Raw genomic sequence first — 22238 nt, forward strand, 5'->3', positions numbered from 1 at the left:
TCATGGAGTCTGATGGTTTAAAAGTATGACACCTCTCCCTCCCCTCTCTCTCCTGCTGCCATGCAAGGCATGCCTTGCTTACCCTTCACCTTCCCCCATGATTGGAAGTTTCCTGAGACCTCCCTAACCATGAGGAACTATGAGTCAATTAAACCTCTTTTCTTTATAATTTACCCAGTCTCAAGTAGTTGTTTATAGCAATGTGAGAATAGACTAATACACAGTGTTTTAAATGTAATATCTATGTCATAAGCAATGGCAGATTAATAAAGATCAGTATATTTCAGTTACCCAAAGTCAATCTTGGTCGGAAATATTAAATGAAAAATTCCAGAAATTAACAATTGAGTGAGTGTCTTTCTGAGTGTAATGATGAAATCTTGCACTGTCCCACTCTGTTTCACCTGGGATGTGAATCAGACCTTTGTCCAGCATGTCTACACTGTCTATGCCACCCATGTTAGTCACTTTGTACCCATCTGGGCTATCAGATCAACTGTTGTGTCATTGCAGTGCTTGCATTCAAAGAATCCTTATTTTACTTCATAATGGCCCCAAATTGCAAGAGTAGTGATGCTGGCAATTTGGATATGCCAAAGAGAAGTCATAGAGTGCTTTCTTTAAGTTAAAAAGTATAAGCTTTCAACTTAATAAGGAAAGAAAAAAATATGCTGAGGTTGTTAAGATCTACAGTAAGAATGAATTGTCTATCTGTGAAATTGTGAAGAAGAAAAAAGAAGTGCATGCATAGCATAATCGGGGTTCAGTACTATCTGAGGATTCAGGCTTCCCTTAGGGGTCTTGGGACTTGTCCTCCAGAGATAGGGGGACCACTGTATACTGTCTTAGGTATGCTGAGGAATTGTTTACTTTGTATACATGTGATAATGTGAGAAAGTTGGCGGGTTTTCTTGGAAATATACCGAAGTGTGTGGAATAGAATGGCATGATGTTTGGGGTTTGCTTTAAAATTCCTTAGCGGGGAAGAAGGCTAGATGAAACAAATGTGGTAAGGTCTTGATAATGCTGCAATATGGGTTATGACTACATGAGGGCCTATAATGCAATATTCTGCACTTTTAAATATGTCTTCAATTGTTCGGTATGAAACACTTTTAAATGGTTTTTTGAGATTATGTGATAACATAAAAATTAGTGACGTAATATTAAATGAAAGCATCTACATCCAAAATTATTTGTAGAGTATAATTTATATAAATATGTGTGTGTATATATATGTGTGTGTGTGTGTGTGTGTGTGTGTGTGTGTGTGTATACTTTGCATATAATTCATGTGGGATATGGAAGAAATAACCTGTCACAGGGATTGTGATAGGACGTTGAGATGGGACTGATTTTTTCCTACTAGCATTTTCTTCAGTGTTGCTCCAAGGATTTTACCAGGAAGAAAATTTAAGGGAAACACATCAGAATATGCTTGATCAAAGGGCATTGTGTGTTCTCCTAACAGGGAAGGCAATGAAGGGGAATACAAGGAATGATTTACTCTTGCAGAGAAATGTCTTCATTTTGGCCTGGTAGTAACATACTAAGATAAAATGTCTTGGTTCCATAGGAGCCTAGCCCAAGATCCCTCCCTGCCCAGAAAGGCCAATTGTCCTCACCCAACCCAGGACGTCCACCCAGGAGGAGCCATGCTGCTGGTTCTTACCACAACTTTCCAGGATTCAAATCTTCTGTAAAATCCAAACAAGTAAGACAACAGGAACATCAAGGAGATGAGAAACGAGGTGAGCGAGACATACATCACCCATCCTTGCAGCAATGGGAATACTACGTGGGTGGCAGCTACCAGGGTCCAGACCAAGAACCCAAATATCTGGAAGATAAAAGCATAAAAGAAGGGGCTTCATTATAGTATGGAGCATGTTTCCCTTTGCAGGGCATCTCTTTTCTGTGTCTAGCTACAAGTTCAGGTGAAGTTAGGAGGGAACCAAGAGGGAAATGGGGAAGGAAGCCTGGCCCCTCTGAGTCACAGTAAAGTCAGGTCCGATTGCTAGAAAATTCAAGGGGTTAATGCAGAGGTCACAAACAGAGGGACTCAGCCAAGTCTGGCCTGTGAATGTGTCTTTTGGCTCAAGCAGTACTGGCATATACACTTTTAAACAATTCTGAATAAGTTCTCAATGTTTAAAACAGGATATTTCACATGGAAAATCCAGATTTGGGACATTTCTTTAGAAATCTGTGGTTCTGGCCACAGGGTACCCATTTATCAGGCCAGAGTAGGCTGAAATAAGTTGTGACTGTCTCTTTAAAAAGGACCTGGAGTCCTCAGTGGACCACATCCCCTCACCCAATTAACCTCACACCATGCTGTGGGACATTCCCTGTTGCTCACTGACACTGTGAAATTGTTTACCAATGAGATACAGTTTATTTTTATGTATTTGTTAGCCATTAATATTTCCTCCTCTGTAAAGTTTTTTATTTTTTTAATCTGTTAAATATTTTAAAATAGATTTTTCTTTTTCTTATTGATTCATAGGAATTCTTGCTAATGGTGTGGATTTCATGGACTGTCATTAACATTGCAAATATATTCTGCTAGCATTCACATACTTTGTGGTTTCCTTTGATTAACTAAGCCCGTAATTTTAAGGCAGCTGAATATGTCAATCTTTTCCTTTATTGACTATGTTTTTATCAAGTGTAAGAAATTCTTCTCTGTTTTGAGTCATGAAGATATTCTTGCATCCAAGATTTTCCTCCTGAGATAATTTTCCTTCTTCCTGGAGTGCACCCTTTAGTAATCTCTTTAGTGAAGGTCAGTGGGTAGTAGTCAGTTTGATTTATTAGAAAACGTCCTTAAATTTCCCCTGACAATTATTTTCTCTCTGCACTTCCGAGATATATTTCCGCCATGTTGTATATTTTCTGTATGCTTCTGTTGTGTTCTGGCTTCCACGGTTGCTGCCGAAAGGTCAGCTGTCCGTTGAACTCTTGCTTTGTAGGAACCTGTCTTCCTTATTTGGCTGTATTTAGTCTTCACTCTGTCTTTGGGATTCTGCAGTTTGTGAAACAGTGATACCATGTGTCAAGATGTGGATATCTTTTTATTACTCCTGCTTAGTGTTCATTCTACATTTAATATCTGAAAATTCCATTCACTTGGCCTTAATAGCTTGATTCTGCAGTTTGTGGCTTCCATTAACTTCCATTCTTGTTCGCTTGTTTCCTCTTATGTTAGTGAATTTTGATTGGGAGCTCATGTCTGTGGAAGTAGCTCAGTTCTGAATGATGTATCAGAAACTTTCTAGACCAAACAACTTCACTCACATTTTTTTTCTTGAGGGAGTCTCTCTGTGTCACTCAGGCTGGAGTGCAGAGGTGCAATCATGGCTCACTGCAGCCTCCAACTCCTGAGATCAAATGATCCTCCTACCTCAGCCTCCTAAGTAGCTAGGACTACAGGTACATACTACCACACCTGGCCAATTCTTATTTTATATTTTGTAGAGACAGGGGCTTGCTTTGTTGCCCAGGCTGGTCATAAACCCCTGGCTTCAAGCAATCCTCTTGCCTTGGCCTCCCAAAGTGCTGAGATTACAGGCATGAGCCACTGTGCCCTGTCTTCAAGCCTTTGTCTATAGCTCAGCCAAAAGATATACAACTTGAATTCTGCTTTCCAAACTATATCCCTAGCTTTCTGGGACCAGCAATTCTTGTATTACAACTGGCCAATACATAGACATAGATGTGTCACCCTTTCACTTCTGAGGCTTCCCCTTGCTGTTGTCAGCTGTTGTCTTTGAATTTATGGAGCATTCTTGGGCTCGTAAGGAGAAAAGGGGAAAAGGAGGTGAGAAGCTAGAACTGAAGCTAGAATTTGCTCCCAAAACTGGTACCTCTTAAAGCACCAGTTCTGGGAGCAAATTCCCCCGTAACAATCAAAATCCAAGTGAATTTTGGAAGTCCTAGGCTGGTCTGAGACTGCCGGAGAATGAGTCAAGGTGGGCTTGTCCTAGGGAGGGGGCGGGAGGGATGGAAGCTGCTGTCCTCTGGCTCCCCCTCAACTGTGCTGTTGCGTGTCAATCCCAGTGACAAGGGCTGCTGATGCTTCAGAAAGGTACCAGGGCTCAGCTTTAAGGCACTTGCCAAGAAGCTATGAGAAGTGCATTAAAATGCTGGCACATGAACAATGCTGGTTATTAGTGATTCACCAGGTACTTTACAGTTTTTTAAATGCATTCACACAGACTGCCTCATTTAGTCCACACACCAATTCTAACTCCCTTGGAAAGACCAGAGAACTACCATTTGATACCTTCCACTGCTTACTGCCAGCTCACCTGTGCCAGGCATGGGGACAGCAAGGGAACCTCAACCACATCTTGCCAGTCAGTGCCTGCAGAGGGGTCCTGGTCCCCCTCTTGCCATCAGAAGCTTCCTTGGCCAGACACAGTCATGCATGTTACTTGCATTCGCATATTTAATTTTTGCCACAGTCCATGAGGTAATACTGTACCAGAGGGGACTGGGGCCTGAGGTCACACAGGCAGTGCGTGGTGGGACTAGGACATGGTGTAGGACACTTGTGGTTCTTGCCCCAAAAACCAGATTTCAAGGCCAAAGGCAGGGCCAGGTGGAGGCTCCTAGAATGTGCCAGGGGGTGGCCTACTAGAGCCTCAGCCAAGGTCTGCCTGGGGCATTAAGGGCCTTGATGGGGATATCATACCTGCAGTCTCAGGGAGCCCATCAGCGGCCTCCTCTCTCTGGGTTCCAGCTATGGCTTAGGGATCCCTGTCCTGTCTTTCACAACAGGCCAGGGGCCTCTGAGCATTTGGGAATCTACTCAAATGTCTCGGGAACCTTCCTGCAATGGCTTCAGTGTTGCAGAATCAATGTTCTGCAGAAGAAAGTCACTCACTTCTTATTTCCACACCCTCTACCTCCTGAACAGTAGGAGGGACCAGAGCCAAGGGCTGCGGGTGGATTTAAACTCGGTAGAGTTCGTGATCTCATTTCTGTCTCAAGTAGTCTAGGTTGGATTCCTTATAGGTGTGAAAACTTTGAGCATTTGTTTTTACTTTTTCTTAAAGCTCACATTTGGCTTTCCAAATTTCCTGGTGGCCTAAATTGCTTTCCCATTTTAATGCTTATTTTTGTATTTCCTCAGAGCAGGAGATATTTTTCAATGGTTGGGGCTGGCCCTCAACGTGGAGAAATATTTGATTACAGCGAGCCATTTAGAGCAAGTAGATTTCAAGCACAACTTTGGCAGATCCTTTTCTTATAAGCAAACACACACAGTCATATATAAATTTTCCAAAAGGCTGAACTGACACTTGAAAGGACGTCTTAAGGAAAGATGGAGCTTAACGATAGGTTTTTAAAACCTATTCTTCTCTAGAACATGCAGAGCTCCTTCATTTTTCAGAAAGTTTGTTAAGAACTAGAATATGAGGACTGGGGTAACAACACCCAGATTGGAGTCCAGGAAGAAAGGGCTGACGCCAGGTTTGGAGAGGGAGGTTGAGCCTGGATGTTACCACACCAGATAGTGAGAAGACTTCCAAAGCCTCCTCGGGTCTGGCCAAAAGGAATCAGCGGGCTCCTGCTGGCCAAACTTGGGTCCCTCCTGGGACCACTTCGGCTGCTTACAGCTATGATGGATTGGAATGCATCAATTAAAGTAAAATCCATGAGTTCAAAATGATACTTAAAATAAAAACTTCTTTGGTCACTTTTGGAGGATGCTTATTATTTTGAAAACTGCTTTAAAAGAAAAAGAAGCTGGCAAAAAATGTGTTGTGGGGGCAAAGAGCTTCTCAAATACACACATACCAGAACACTACACTCCAGGTGGCACTCTTAAGTCCTACTGCTCCTAGAACCCTTTGGGGACTTCAAGAAAGCCCCAGGGTCTGGGTCCTGCCCCAGAGAGTCTGCTTGAACAGGCAAGGGAGGCTGCGTTGTTGAGAATTCCCCAGGCGGAGTGGCCAGGGCTGAGAAAGCCTGAGGCCAGCTCTCTGCTTCTACTCTCACCTCCAGTCCATGCACCATGCAGTACCTTTCCTCCTGGGTTTGAGTCCCAGCTCTGCCTGGTGGGCAGGCCATTTAGCTTATCTGTGCCTTTGTGTCCCTGTCCATCAAATAGAGGAGGTGGGGGTCTCACTGGCCCCTCTATCATCCGGCCCTTGTGATGGTTTGGTGGGTCTGTCTGGCACATGGTGAACGTCAGCTGTAGTAGCCATAACCATTTGGAATGGCACAGAGGGCAGGAAGGGACGTCGTTCCATGAGAAAGATACAGAGGAGGGAATGTCCAAGAGAGGCCTCTCTAAAGGATGGGAAATTCACTTTTGGAAAGGAGGGATGAGAGATCAATCAGCTGGGTGGGTGAGATAACATTTAGAGGGCACAGACCCTTCTTATGAGTTGATTATAGCTTTGGTCACCAAGAAAAATGCACCTACACACACACACACACACACACACACAATTTTTGCCTACAAATCTGGGGGCTCACAGACCCACAATGTCCGTCTGCAACCTCCCAGTTGAAGTCCATTGCCACCTCCAGGTTAAATACCTTTGCCATCAACGACTCTATTACTTTGGCAATATTGATCAAAACATTAAATGCACATACTGTTCAACTCAATAATTTCACTCGATGGAATTTGTCCTACAAATGATGCACATGAGCAAAATGACAAAGATAAAAGTTGTTTACTGCAGCCTGTTGATTACAGAAAAGCTAGGAAATGACTCCTTTATTCAGAGGGAATCAGTTAAATCAATTATGTCTGCAAAGTGAAACACTCAGCAATCTTCTAAAAAATAAAAAATAAAAGAGAAAAGTCTATATCCCAAAATGGAACACGCTCCAAGAATTTGTAAAAGCACAGACCAGTGTACCCAGTGTGCTCTGATTTGTGCAGAAAAATCAGAAAATGCGTGTGTGAGTGTCTGTGCATATGTGCATTTGTTGCAGGTGAACAGAATATTCCCAGAATGAGACCCAATCAGCCAGTCAGTGCCTTGGTCTCGGGGGAGCAGAACCTCTTGGCTTGGAGACAGTTTTGAATGTAGGACCATGTTCACATTTAAAATAACCCAAAACAAATAATATGTAAATTTAAAAAGAAAAGAAAACTGCGTGGGCACTGGAGGTTCACTAGAGAATTCTGAATGGGAAGAGATAAGGAGGATGGCCTTTGGGGAGAGTGGATCTGCTCACTCACACAGAGCAGCTAGAAGCCCCTCACGGGCGGGAAAGAGGCCGCTGCAGGGGCCGGGATCACACACAGAGGTTCTGAGACAGACGCTGCCCGAGTAATGACACCCTGGGAATGGTGAAGGATGTGTCAAAAAGATGCATGGTCTCAGGTCTGTGTGGCCAGGGCTCTGGGCTGTGGCTGGGAGGTGTGGGTTTGGGGTGGGGCAGACAAGGAGCTGAGAAGCAGGGAGGAGTGCCAGGGTTGGGTACCTGGTGGCAGGTTTTTCTGCATAGCTGGGCATTGCTTCAGCATGGCAGGTTTCATGTACTGCCAACCCCAAATTCCTTTGCTTACTGTGTCTCTTTTTTTTGTTTTCTGGGTCATGATGAAAAATGTTTATTTTAGTGCAGATTGCTATCAAAAGTTTTACAGCTTTTGCAGGAAAGGGTTGTGTTAGTCCAGCTTTCATGACAGCTTTGCCTCTCTTTCTCTTCCCGGGTACTCAGGTGACCACAGGCTTCATAAAGCCTCAAAAACTTCAGGCTGAGAGGAAAAGGCCCCAGTCAAGATGGGTGCGGCTCATGTCATCAGCAGACAAGTGAGCCGGGGTCTCCTGATCCCACCACAGGCCAGGCAGGCATGGGTTCTGTAAAGGACACACGCGGCGTCGCCCACAGCGGGAACCTGGATGCCCCGAAGGCTCCCTCTGCCACTGTGATGTTTCAGGATGAAGGAAACGATTGCCCCTCGCGTTCAGGTGTGCAGAGTGCATGCTGTTTAAGTCCAGGCTCTCTTGTTACTATATACCTCTCTCTCTTTTTAAAAATTGTGGTTAAATACATATAGCAAAATCAACCATCTTAACCATTTTTCCGTGTACAGTTCAGTGGCATTCGTGTTCATTCACACTGTCGTGCAAGCATCACCACCATCCATCGCCAGAGTGCTTTCCATCTTGCAGATCTGAAACTCTGCACCTGTTAAAGAACAGCTCCCCATTCTTCCCTCCCCACAGTCCCTGGCAACCACCATTCTACTTTCTGTCTTCTCTGGGTACCTGATATGAATGGAATCATGTCGTGTTTGTCCTTTTGTGACTGCCTTTTCTCACTTAGCATAATGTCCTCAAAGTTCATCTGTGTTGTAGCATGTGTCAGAATGTCCTTCTTTTTCAAGGCTGAATAATATTCCATTGCATATGTGTGTCACGGTTGGTTTATCTACTCATCTGCTTATACACACTGGGCTTGCTTCCACCTTTTGGCTATTGTGAATAATGCTGCTATGAACATGGGTGTTAAAATAGCTCTTTGCTGCACACCCTTAAAATATAAAAACAGCTGGGTGCAGTGGCTCACACCCATAATCCCAGCACTTTGGGAGGCCAAGGTGGGGATCACTTGAGCCCAAGGGTTCAAAAGTTGCCTGGGCAACATGGCAAAACCTTGTCTCTAAAAAAATACAAACATTAGCCAGACATGGTGGCACATGCCTGTCGTCCCAGCTACTTGGGGGGCTGAGATGGGAAGACCACTTGAGCCTGGGAGGTGGACAGCCTTAACTGTGCCACTGCACTTCAGCATGGGTGACAGAGTGAGACCCCGTCTCAAAAAAAAAAAAAAAAAAAAAAAAGGAAAAGCAAGACAAGGCCTATCCTGGGGCTGTGCTTCAGACCCCATCAGGCAGTTGCCATGCAAAATGCCTCAAGAGTCACAGCTCTGTCAAACAGATGTGCACATGTTCCTGCCACTGTAGCATCCCTTGGGAGTCTGGTTCTGTTCACGCAAAATGAGTGGGAGTTTGGTTCTGAACACGCAGCACTAAGGGGACCTCGAAAAGGACACCTTACAGCACAAGAACTCAAACAGGAAGGCAGAGTGTCACCTTGCTTGACCTCAGCTGGGAATGTGTGTGCGTGTCTGACAACTCAAGGTTTTCGTTGCTCTGAGCATGTCAGTGACTGTGAAAGTGCCAAGTGTATTAATTTGGGGGTTACAAATACATCTTAGCAGAAGTGGGTGAATTTGCAAATACAGAATCCAGGAGTTATGAGGGTCCACTGTATTTTCAGTGTCAAAATTATCTTCCATAGAGTTGATAAAACCTCATTTACTCAATTAGGCCCTAATCAGTGTATATGGGGGTTTTTAGCTTTTTCCTGTTACAGATGCTGCTGCAGCAAATACCTTGTGGCAGAGAGCAGAATATATTCTCTCATGATAAACTTCTGTGGAATGAGTTTCTGTGGAATGAGTTCCCCAACTGGCCTTACTGGTGAGAGGTATAGGCTCTCACCAGTAAGGGGATGTCGCTGCCCACGCCATTAGACTCATCACATTCCCTAGCTAGGAACACATACTTGACTTAGTCCTGATCAACGAGACAGAGGGAAAGTCTTCCTGGTGCCTAAGAAGGGGGCACAGGGCACAATGGTCCCTTTCTTGCTCTGGCCATTACTGTGCAGTGGTGAACCTGAAGCCATGAAATGCAGGAGGAGAAAGATGAAAGGAGCCTGCATCCCAGATGACACAACGGAGCTGCTGACCCAGATCGCAGGACACGAGATAGTGCATTTCCCTTCTGTTAAGGCCAGTCCCAGCCAGCGACAGCCCTTTCACAGCATTGCTGAGGAGTCCCGGGGATTTGAGTCTGTGCATGTCACTCATACCCCTCACCTTCTCTTCAAACACTCCAATGACTCCCATGACTCCCAGGCCAGACTCGGGATACCCACCCTCTGCCTTTATGCCAGGCTCCCCAAGCCTCCACCACATCCCCCAGTCCTGGGACTGGCAAACTATGAGTGAGACTCCTTCATGGACTGCGACTCCATTTAGAGGATTATCAACCAGCATTAAGAACTGGAGCCGACCGGGCATAATGGCTCACACGTGTAACCCCAGCCACTTTGGGAAGCTGAGGTGGGAGGATTGATTGAGGCTAGGCATTTGAGGCCAGCCCGGGCAACAACATGAGATCTTGTCTCTAGAAAACATTTCAAAGAATTAACCGAGCACACCTGTAGTCCTAGCTACTTGGGAGGCTGAGTGCGGGGAGGATCCTTTGAGCTCAGGAGTTCCAGGCTGCAGTGAGCTATACTTGTACCACTGCACTCCAGCCTGGGTGATGAGCAAGACTCTGTCCCTCACTGCCCCCTCTGCAAAAAAAAAGAACTTAAGCAGAGTAGAATTATAAAGTATAGGAGTGTATTTTGTACAGGAAAGGGAAATACTGTTTCCTGGATCTTTTGTTTCACTCACACACACACACACACGCACACACACACGCCTGTAGTGTACCAGGGTGCGATGGAAATCTCTCTTTTTTTGTGGATGAGTTTGTGGAAGCCCTTGCTCCAGCGTGCCTTCCTTCCTGCCCGCCCCTGGACCACTCCTCCCCTTCACAGCACTGTCCCATGGGTAGGCCACAGCCCAGCACAGGGCCCAGCCTGGCGCCTGCAACATCATCCCAGTGCCTGAGGGGCCATGCGGGGGCCTGGGTGGGAATGGGAGCCGCTGAAGAAGGTAAAGGGAAATGTGGTGAGATGACAGGCCCGTTGTCAGGAAGTGTGGGAGGAGCCCTGGAGTGCCCTACCTCTGTGGGGCTGGAACTCCCTGTACCCCAGCTAGGGTCTTCCACATGCATGCTCCTACCTCAGGTGCCACAGCTGGAGGCCAGGGACCCAGCCAGGCTGTGCTGGGTGCTCCTGGGCAGGGCTCACCTGACTGCAAGTCTCCCTGTGGGTGGCTCAGAGACCCAGAGCCCACCTGGGTGCTGTTTACAACTCATGAGGCAGCTCCCACCCCCGTGTCACTGGCCCTGCAGCCTCATGAAGCCTTCTGAGCAGCCATCCTTATCTCCTTTGTGCTTTGAATACAGGAGGATGCTGGCTCTAAAAGGCAGAGGGGCATCCTCAGTTACCCAGCAGGGGCGTGGCAGGCCTGTCTCCTGTACCCCAAGAGGACCCTGAAAACGAGTAGCATTGCACAAACGTTCCACACTCCGCAGTTCAACCTAGCACACTTCCAAACCCTGAGTCACATGGAGGGATCATTTCTTTTTCTGTGGCTTTAAGGCTAGCAGGAAATTGCCAGCCCAGGCCCCTAAGGCCTCCAGGGAGGGCCAGGTCTCATCTCCCACTGGATAACAGTGTTGGCGGGAACTTCCATCCAGTGCTGGTGGGAACTGTGTCCACAGCTGCTTGTGGCTGAGCGAGTCATATAAGGGGGTCCTAGGTACTCATAAGCACTCACAGGATGGGGCTGGCAGTGTGCCCCACCTCTCTGGGATGGGTCCAGAGTGGCAGGAAGCGCAGTCCGGGAGGGGCCCTGAGTCAGGGCCAGGCATCCCCATTCCTGCTTCCTCCTCCGCCAGCACCACGTCCGCCCATTCAGACTGACTGCCTTCACTTTTTATTGACCAAACAGTACAGATTTACAGATTTACAATGTCATATAAAATTGACTAATTAGAACATTCTTTTCCATCCAAAGTCTAAAGCGCTTTTCCTTCTTGTCTCTTAAAGAAAAGGAAGGGGACAAAATTAAACACAGCATTTGGGGGGCATATTTTCCCTTTTGTCTACCTATGCACCTTAGGAAAGCACAGACACGCTGTAAAGCAGCAAGGGGAAGGCATCCTGCTCCCCCCGCGGCCCCGTGGCTGGGCTTCCCCACGGTCCCTGGCCCCCCGCCCCAGTGTCCTCTTCCTCACTCTCCCTGTTTGGTCCCATACATTGATTAACTTCATGTTCCTGCCCATGTGCCCCCCAGGAAGTTGCCTAATGATCCCTGGACTCAGGCTCAGAGCAAGTCCCCATGCTCTCCTTTCTCCTTAGGAGCCCACAGACATTTTGTGACTAGTAATGTACCTGCCCTTCATTAGGCACCAGGTCACTTAGTCCTAGTTGATTGATTGCCTGCTTGGCTCTCCCCAGCTGACCCCCAGTCTATCTATGACCAGACCCTGAAAGGCAGGGACCAGACCATTTCACCTCCTCCAGGAAGCCACCCTTGACTACCAAGCCCCCTGCGGCATACTTCCCCTAGGGTCACTCTCCACTTTCATTGTCTCTCTTTTTCTCTTCCCTGCCTCCTGTTGGAACTCTGAGTTCCTGGAGGCAGGACTGTCCCCTGAGGTCTCTGTCCCTGGGGTACAGCACGGAGCCTGGCCTAAAGCAAGTGCTTGGTACATGTCACTGACTCACTTGAGAAAGGAGGAGGGGGCTGCTGGACACACCACTCACTGGCTGCTCACAGCCTCAGCTTCCTGGGACAGATGCCCGTGAAGGTGGCACCGCCTGCCGCCTTCTGGGCCTTCCACTGTGGCCCAGCCACAGACTGGCATTCCTGCCAGGAGCCTGAACCAAATGGGGACAGAGGTGTATTTGTTTCATCCTCACTTACTTCCTGCTCCATCACCTCCCAGGCCCCAGAAATTCTCCCAGTAGGGTAGGGAGCAAACTTCCCTCAGGATTCCCCAGGAAGGCTTTTCCCACCACCCTGCCTCCTCCCTCACCCCACCAGCGCCCCTCGTCATCCTGAGATGCCCCATCACCCTGGTACGTAGGACAGACTACTAAAAATTGTGCTGTCAGAGAGGACGGTGCTCAAATAAATACACCTCCCCCTCCATACCTCCCCCAACATCACGGGGGCAGAGAGAGAGTCCAGATGGGCAGTGCTGGGGGGAGGCTGGTTGGGGTATCTGTGAATAGTGCCGAGGTAGAAAAGCAAAGCTCAAAGAATCCAGTCTTCTTTGAAAGAGGTCTAAAGACTCTGGAGTCTCAGACCCATGATATTCGGCTCCTCTGGATGGGGAGCCTACTGAGGCTATACTCTGGGACCCCACTGGTATCTTCTAGGGACAGCTTGTGGCCAGGGACAGGAAGTGGTGCCATGGGTAGCTAGTGCTGTGGAATGTGGTACAAGGGTTGGCCCTGTCCAAATGAGGTGGGCCCTGTGTGGGGCCTGAGCAGCCTTCCATTCTGGCCGAGATGGGGGAGTCTGACTAGGTAGTGACTGAGGGACAGGCTGGTCTCTTCAGGAGGCAAGAGGGCCCGAGGCTAGGGGCTGGGATGGGCAAGGCAGGGGAGGGGCTGGAGAGGATGGGCGAGGCAGGGGAGGGGCTGGAGAGGATGGGTGAGGCAGGGGAGGGGCTGGAGAGAGATGAGGGGGCAAAGGCCAGGGTCCTCGAGCTCCTCCCCACTAGGGCCCTTTGCCCTGTGTGTTATTAATCTGGACAACTCTCTAGGAGCCTCTCCTGACTCCCACAGATCTGCCCTGCCCAGGGGAAAGTTCTCCGGGGAGAAAGCTCCTGGGAATGGCGGAGAGAGCCAGCACTTCTACTGGCAAGGCTCCTTATCTGGGGCTCGCCCTGGGTCCAGTGGGTCAGACTGCCCGGGCCTCTCTGTTAGGCTCCATACCAGCAGCCGGTGGCTCCTTCAGGGCAGCCGTCAATTCTGTGTACCCCTCCGGGTGGGCTGGCCTTCTGACAGTGTGCTTGGTTGACTGTCTTGGCCGAGTTGAGAGAGGCCACTGGTTCAGGGACAGCTGCTCATGGTCCTGCTGGACGGCCAGGGAAAGACCCAGGCTGGAAGTTCAGACAGGGGCTGGAGTGGCCAGGGATGCGGGGCCAGGCCAGGTGGTTCCCAGTGTCTCTCTGCTGTGTGGTGTGGGCTCCCTCGGTGGCTGGGTCCTTGCTAGGTTCTGGCAACGGAGGATTTGGAGGGAGGCTGGGATGTTAGGAGAGGAGTGGGGGTTTCCTGCTGCCTTTTCCAGGCCTTGCCATTGTCTCTCCAGAATCAGCAGCAACAGCTGGAGATGAGTTTCCCAGTGCCCTTTCTTTAGGGTGAACACTGTCTCCCAGCACCCACACACTGGTCTGAGCACTGACAAGGCAGGGACAGCTTCATCTACAGGTTTGAGCATCAGCCTTGTTGCCCTTCTGTCCCCGATTCTGGGGGTGGGCAGCAGGCGCTGTGAGTGCTTATTATTATTCTCTGGATTGTTCAGTGGCCCCTTTCTGTTCATCCAGCCTTCCAACAACTGTGTTAACAAGTCCCAGTATTGAATACCCTCTGTGTGAAGCACCTATCATGGTTTCTGTTTCCTACTGGACCGTGACAGGCATAGCACCTTTACAGATTTGCTTGGCTGTTCTCCATCGCCCTCATTACGCATCAGGCTCCATAGGCAGGGGCCATGTCTGTCTTGTTTATCTTTGTATCGTCAGTGCTTGGCAGAGAGAGAGTAGGTGCTCAGCTTGAATGAATACTTGGGATTTAAGTGGGGGATTTAAGTCTTCCTTCTACCCTGACTTTATGTATTTGTTAACTTCCTGGTCCTAGGCAGCCCTAATCTGAACAAGAAAATGCGTCACCCATCAATCCAAGCCCTTCAAGAATGTCAAGATCCTCCCTGAGTCAGCTTGTCCCGACACCACCTGGCTCCCAGGGCCGCTGGGCAGCTGTGGCTGGCTGTGCAGCCCTTGCTTTTCACCTCTCTCCTGTCCTGGAGTGCCCGTTGCATCTTTAGTGTGTTAGTTGCACCGCTCCTTTAAGACAGGCTCATGCCTTACCTTATCCCCTCAAAGACTGTCTTATTTTTGTCTGCCCCTAAGAGCAGAGCATGGGGCTAGAGTGGCAGTAGTGTTTCAATAAACACATGTTGACTTATAATTGCTACTTCTCTTACAATGCGCTTTCTAGTAAGAGGTCCGATGACCACCAACGATAAAGTAGTATGAGCTGGCATTATGGAGCACTCACACACCATGTCCTGATACTTCCTGTGACGTCCACATTCAAACCCCACAGCTGTCTTATAGGATCCTTGTTTCTCTTTATTGTTACTCTTTCCATTGTTGACAAAACTGCGGCTCAGAGTGATTAAGTAACCTGCCCAGGGTCTCACAGCAATGAAGAAGCAGAGCCAGACTTTAGGCCCCATCCTGACTGATTCTATTTTATTGAACCTGAATACACCGTGGCCTCCCAGAGGAGGGCCTGGGCCTGACCAAGGGGGAGGAAGGCCAAGGTGGCCACAGGCAGTGTGGGGAGGTTCACATCCAACTCCTGCCCCATGGCCTTTCTCATCTTCTCTCCTGGGAGGCCTTGCTCTTCCCCAGCCCAAGGCCTTCCCTTTCCTCGTGTCCTCCCGTCCTTGTCTTCCAGGGGACATCCTTGGCCATTATTCCAACGGGACCCCATGGTCCCGTGGGCACAGTGGTTGGTGGCTCCCATGTCCTGCAGGAGAACAGAAGAGAAGGGTGCTGCCCTGTGGGAGCTGGACCAAGGATAGGAAGAGGCAATGTGGCAGTGAGGGGAGTGAAGCGAGGGACAGAGACAAAAAGGCTGAAGCGTGAAAAGAGAATTATAAAATAAACTGGGGTGAACTGAATTAACTTTGCTGCTCCTGGAATTATAGAGAACTGACAGGGGAGCAGAGGAAAGCAAGGGAGATGATTTTTCCTCTTGGAAAACTCAATTTTAAGGCACAGTTAGAAGGAAGAGGAAGATTCCTGCCCTAAGGTCAGGCCTAAGAGGAGTCCTAATTTCTTCTCCCAGCCCCACCTAGTCACTTTCAGTGCACACGGAGTTGGCCCTAGGGGATTCCCAGGGGGCCCCTGGCTTCAGTGAGTTTCAAACAGGCTCTTCCATATAAACAGAGTAGAAGCAGCAGCAGGTTGGAACGGAGGTGATACTGGCCATTTGGGTAAGACATACAATAAACTTGCTGAGCTGGAAGAGCTCGGGATGAACTTCTAAGGGCTCAGAGGATTTCCCTCTGACTGACATGCTGGCGAGTTAAGCAGCTAAAAGGAAAACATCCAACATCAAACAAAGAGTTTGCATGGTCTCCCCTTTTAACTTTCGGAACCTCTAGAAATCTTAGCTGTTTGTTTTAAACTAGTCAAAAATCTCGTAAGTCAACTAGTGACAAGGTTGACAGTTAAAAGAATTTATTGGAGTCATATTCATAAAGCATTTCCTTGTTCACAGTCACCTGGGTGAGCTTGCAGCTTCCACCTTTAAGCTTATAAAAAAGCTGATGAGTCACCTCCATCAAACAGGTAATGGCATGGTCAGTCCCCAGCACCCACAGACAGCTGGACCCAGAGCAGGGCAGGGGTGTGAGCCCCACCCACCCCAGGCTCCCCCAAGGCACACACACTTGCTGCATGAAGGAGAGAGTTCTCATCTTAAAATTCATCCATTCAAACCTTTTTTGCACTTGTAGATGATGTTTTAAAATTAATATTGTCTTTAGGAAATCTAAATTCACCGGTAAACTACATAAAACATGAACTTTACTGATGAAGTTTCAGCAGTCACTAGTGGGGATGTAAAACGCAGAAGTTATTCTCCAGCCACTCTGGAAAATTGTTTGTCGGGGTTTCTTAATACTTACTACACCACCCAGCAATCATACAGGGGCATTTTCCTGGAGAACTGAGCATTACCCCCACACGAAAGCCTGCACACAAGTTTTCACAGCAGCTTTATTTGGAACAGCCAAGAACTGGAAACAGGCAAACTGTTTCTCAATAGGCGGATGGTTAAACAAATGACGGCAAAGCCAGACCACGGAACACTACTCAGCAGCTAGAAGGAAGGAGCTATTGACATAGGCCACAGCTTGGATGGTGCTCAGGAGCATTAGGCTGAGTGGAAGACGCCAACCTCAAAGACCCATATACCGTGTGGTTCCATTTATTTATATAACTTTCTGGAAATAACAAAATTGTAGGAATGAAATTTGTGGTTTTCAGGGGTTTGTTCAGGAGTGGTTGAGGGAGGGCAGGGTAGGGGGTGCACTCTGAAAGGGTAGCACGAGGGAGCTCTTTGTGGTGAGTGGCAGCCCTGTACCTTGATGCAGTGGTGATTCCCTGAATCTACATATGTGAGAAAAGTGGAGCCCTAAAGTACCAAGGGAGGTTTTTGGGCTCTGATACTGTACTACCATTAGGAAAGATGCAGCTACTGGGGAAAGCTGTGGACAGGGACAGGAGGCCTCACTGAATTATCTTTGCAACTTCCTATGAATCTATAATTACTACAAAATAAGTTTTAAAATGTGAACTTTACTGGCAAAGACTTGAAAATAAACATTTTAGGCAATTATCCATGAGAGCAAGCTCAGGAGAGGAGAGGCGGAAGAGAAACTGCAGACTCCCCAGGGCCTGGCCCATCCCTGTCTGTCATCACCAAGAAATAGGGGATCTGGCCTGGCCAGCAGGGTGGCTCAGGGTCTAGGGAAGTCGAGAGAGGAACCAGGGCCTTGTGTGAGTGCATCTGACTATGCTTTCCTGGCACATCTGGCCTCTTGTTCATATGGGAAGTCTGTAGCACGGGTCTGCTCTCAGGTCCTTGGGGTATCTCGTCAGCAGCAGCTGGAAGGGAAGGTCCTCCCTGGGCCACCCCCACTGTGGACAGTATCAGAATTTCATTATTTGATTTCGAGTTCTTTGTCCCTTTGCTGGCCTGATTTTACAACTCACTCTCTGTACTAACACCCTTAGAAAAACAGGCCTGTTCATGAGGTCTTAGGCCCTGAGACAGAATTTGCTGGGCCCCCAAGGCCTGGTGCTCTGGGATCAGCCCCAGTGGGCAGCAGCAGCTGCACCCCTAGGAGAGCAAAGCAGAAGAGGTGCCTGTGCTAGGCTGTTTCTGTACTTGTCTCTCCTGCCAGCATGTTTTCTGTTCAATGGCATCAGAATCACCCACCCACCTCAACATTCTCCCTCTCTCCCATCTACCTCCCCATTCCTCACCCCAGATATAAGGTCCATGTGATTCTAGTTTCGTGCTAGGAATGCTTATTTAAGGGAAAACCAGGTACAGAACAGCAGGTACAGAATAACCCCATTAAATAGGTGTGTACACATATATGAGTATGTGTGCACATATGGATCATATTTATTTCTGAACTTTCTCAAATTTCAATAATGAATAGGATTACTCCTGAATTAAAAATAAATGAAGTTATAATGAGGAAACATCAGACAAGACCAAATTAAGAGACATCGTACAAAAATAACTGATCAGAAGGCAGAGGGGATCATGGCAGGTGGAAGGCAGGACTGGATTGCAGCTCCAGACAGAGCAGCACGCGAAGGCTTGCATTGTGAATTTTAGCTACAGATCAACTGCAAGAACAGACCAGCAATCCTGAGAGGACCCACAGACCCTCTGAAGGAAGCAGACTGCTCTTGCAGGACCCGGGAGACACCCCAAATACTGTGAGTGCCCCAAATGAGGAATTAGGAAAGGGAGACCTTCCTCTTCCAAACACATCCCCCCACTGGAGAAGCTGAAGGTCTGTTTGCAGGAGAAGTTTCCAACTTTACCTGGAGCTGAGTCAAGTTGGAGAGCTGAGCAAAATACAGGGGTAGAGGAAGCAGCAGAAAGGCCCTGGGAGCTCACTGGGTCCCCAAGCAGCCCATTCCTGCCTGGCACCACAGGAATTCATCGGGAGGGTGGCCAGAGGAGCAAGGGGTAAAACTCCACAGGGAGAAGGACTTCTCTAGCTGAACTTTGTAACAATTTGAATGGGGAGAGATGCCTCCTGGCCAGAACTCAGAAGACCTGGCCGGAACTCAGGAGAGGTCACAAATTGAGTGTGCAGACTTTATAGGCAGGGGAAGAACTAAAGCCCTTTTCTCTTGCTTTGGGAGGAGGATAGCCTTGGGCAAGTTTTCAAACCCATCCTGCCCTCTGCCTGGAAACAGACTTGGGGCCATTGTGAGGGACACAGTGGGAGTGAAACCGGCCATTTGGTTTGTGTGGGAGCTGGGTGAGGCCTGTGACTGCCAGCTTTCCCCCACTTCCCTGACAAACTGCATGACTCAGCAGAGGCAGCCATAATCTTCCTAGGTGCACAACTCCGGTAACTTGGGAATCTCACCTCCACCCCTCACAGCAGCCACAGCAAAACTCATCCAAGGAGAGTCTGAGCTCAGACATGCCTAGCCCTGTCCCCATCTGATGGTCCTTCCCTATCCACTCTAGTGGAAGACAGAGGGCATATAATCTTGGGAGTTCTAGGGCTCCACCTACCACTGGTCCATCTCCATACTACTACAGCTGTTGCTTTCTGGAAAGTGCCACCTCCTGGCAGGGGGCCAACCAGCACAAAAATAGATCATTAAGCCACCAAAGTTAAGGGCGCTCACAGAGTCCACTGCACCCTCTGCCACCTCCACCAGAACAAGCACTGGTATCCATGGCTGAGAGACCCATAGACGGTCCACATCACAGGACTCTGTGCAGACAATCCGGAGTACCAGCCCGGAGCCAGGTAAATTCGCTGGGTGGCTAGATCCAGAAGAGAGACAACAATCACTGCAGTTCGGCTCACAGGAAGCCACATCCATAGGAAAGGGGGAAGAGTACTGCATCAAGGGAACACCTTGTAGAACAAAAGAATCTGAACAACAGCCTTTAGCCCTAGACCTTCCCTCTGACAGAGCCTACCCAAATGAGAAGGAACCAGAAAACCAGCCCTGGTAATATGACAAAACAAGGCTCTTCAATACCCCCCAAAATCACACTAGTTCACCAATAATGGATCCAAACCAAGAAGAAATCCCTGATTCACCTGAAAAAGAATTCAAGAGATTAGTTATTAAGCTAGACAGGGAGGGACCAGAAAAAGGTGAAGCCCAATGCAAAGGAAGTCCAACAAATGATACAAGTGGAGGGAGAAATATTCATGGAAATAGATCGCTTAAAGAAAAAACAGTCAAAAATTCAGGAAACTTTGGACACACTTTTAGAAATGCGAAATGCTCTGGGAAGTCTCAGCAATAGAATTTAACAAGTGGAAGAAAGAAATTCAGAGCTCAAAGACAAGGTCTTTGAATTATTAACCCAATCCAATGAAGACAAAGAAAAAAAAAAGAGAAAATATGAGCAAAGCCTCCAAGAAGTCTGGGATTATGTTAAACGACCAAGCCTAAGAATAATTGGTGTACCTGAGGAAGAAGAGAATTCTAAAAGCCTGGAAAACATATTTGGAGGAATAATCGAGGAAAACTTTCCCAGACTTGTGAGACCTAGACAGCCAAATACAAGAAGCACAAAGAACACCTGGGAAATTCATCACAAAAAGATCTTTGCCTAGGTACATTGTCATCGGGTTATCCAAAGCTAAGACGAAGGAAAGGCTCTTAAGAGTTGTGAGACAAAAGCACCAGGTAATCTATAAAGGAAAAGCTATCAGATTAGCAGCAGATTTCTCAGCAGAAACCCTATAACCTAGAAGGGACTGGGGACCTATCTTTAGCTTCCTCAAACAAAACAATTATCAGCCAAGAATTTTATATCCAGTGAAACTAAGCATCATATACGAAGGAAAGATAGAGTTGTTTTCAGACAAACAAATGCTGACAGAATTTGCCATTACCAAACGACCACTACAACAACTGCTAAAAGGAGCTCTAAATCTTGAAACAAATACTGGAAACACATCAAAATGGAACCTCTTTAAAGCATAAATCACACAGGACCTATAAAACAAAAATACAAGTTAAAAAGCAAAACCAAAACCAAAGTAGACAGGCAATAAAGAGCATGATGAATGCAATGGTACCTCACATTTCAATACTAACATTTAGAATGTTCCACTTTAAAGACACAAAACTGCAGAATGGATAAGAACTCACCAACAAACTATCTGCTGCCTTCAGGAGACTCACCTAACACGTAAGGACTCACATAAAGTAAAAGGGTGGAAAAAGGCACTTCATGCAAATAGACACCAAAAGTGAGCAGGGGCAGCTATTCTTATATCAAACAAACTTTAAAGTAACATCAGTTAAAAGAGATAAAGAGGGACAGTATATAATGGTAAAAGGCCTTGTCCAACAGAAAAATATCACAATCCTAAACATATATGTACCTAACACTGGAGCTCCCAAATTTATAAAATAATTACTAATAGACCTAAGAAATGAGATAGACAGCAACACAATAATAGTGGGGGACTTCAATACTCCACCGACAGCACTAGACAGGCCATCATGACAGAAAGTCAATGAAGAAACAATGGATTCAAACTATACCTTGGAACAAATGGACTTAACAGAAACAAAACAGCAGATATTACAACTGACGGAACATTTCATCCAACAACCACAGAATACACATTCTATTCAACGCACACGGAACTTTCTCCAAAATAGACCATATGACAGGCCATAAAACGAGACTTGATAAATTTAAGAAAATTGAAATTATATCAAGCACTCTCTCAGACCACAGTAGAATAAAACTGGAAATCAACTCCAAAAGGAACCTTCAAAACCATTCAAATACATGGAAATTAAATAACCTGCTTCTGAAAGCATTTAGTCAAAAATAAAATCAAGATGGAAATTAAACAATTCTTCAAACTGAATGACAATAATGACACAACTTATCAAAACCTCTGGTATATAGCAAAGGCAGTGTTAAGAGGAAAGTTCACAGCCCTAAACACCTACATCAAAAAGTCTGAAAGAGTACAAACAGACAATCTAAGGTCTCACCTCAAGAACTAGAGAAACAAGAACAAGCCAAACCCAAACCCAGCAGAAGAAAGGAATAACCAAGATCAGAGCAGAGCTAAATGAAATGGAAACAAACAAACAAAAAAAAAAAAACCATAAAAGATAAATGAAATAAAAAGCTGGTTCTTTGAAAAGATAAATAAAATTAATAGACTATTAGCAAGATTAACCAAGGAAAGAAGAGAGAAAATCCAAATAACATCACTAAGAAACGAAACAGGAGATATTACAACTGACACCACTGAAATACAAAAGATCATTCAAGGCTATTAGGAACACCTTTATGCACAAAAAACTAGAAAACTTAGAAGAGATGGATGAATTCCTAGAAAAATACAGCCGTCCTAGCTTAAATCAGGAAGAATTAGTACACTAAACAGATCAATAACAAGCTGCAAGATTGAAACAGTAATTTAAAAATTACTGACAAAAAAGTCCAAGAACAGATGGATTCGCAGCAGAATTCTACCAGATATTCAAAGAAGAATTGATACCAATCCTT

General features: G+C 46.9%; 1 protein-coding gene across 1 annotated transcript in view; it reads right to left on the bottom strand.

Annotated features, from left to right (window-relative positions):
• Nucleotides 1–22238, bottom strand: part of MALL (mal, T cell differentiation protein like) — a 33661-nt gene that overhangs the window by 6127 nt on the left and 5296 nt on the right. The window contains exon 2 of the mRNA XM_010353235.2: nt 1673–1840. Coding sequence (XP_010351537.2) covers nt 1673–1840 — 168 coding nt within the window. The remainder of the gene's footprint in view (nt 1–1672; nt 1841–22238) is intronic.

This window comes from Rhinopithecus roxellana, chromosome 17 (assembly GCF_007565055.1).
Source record: "Rhinopithecus roxellana isolate Shanxi Qingling chromosome 17, ASM756505v1, whole genome shotgun sequence".
Classification (NCBI taxonomy): Eukaryota; Metazoa; Chordata; class Mammalia; order Primates; family Cercopithecidae; genus Rhinopithecus; species Rhinopithecus roxellana.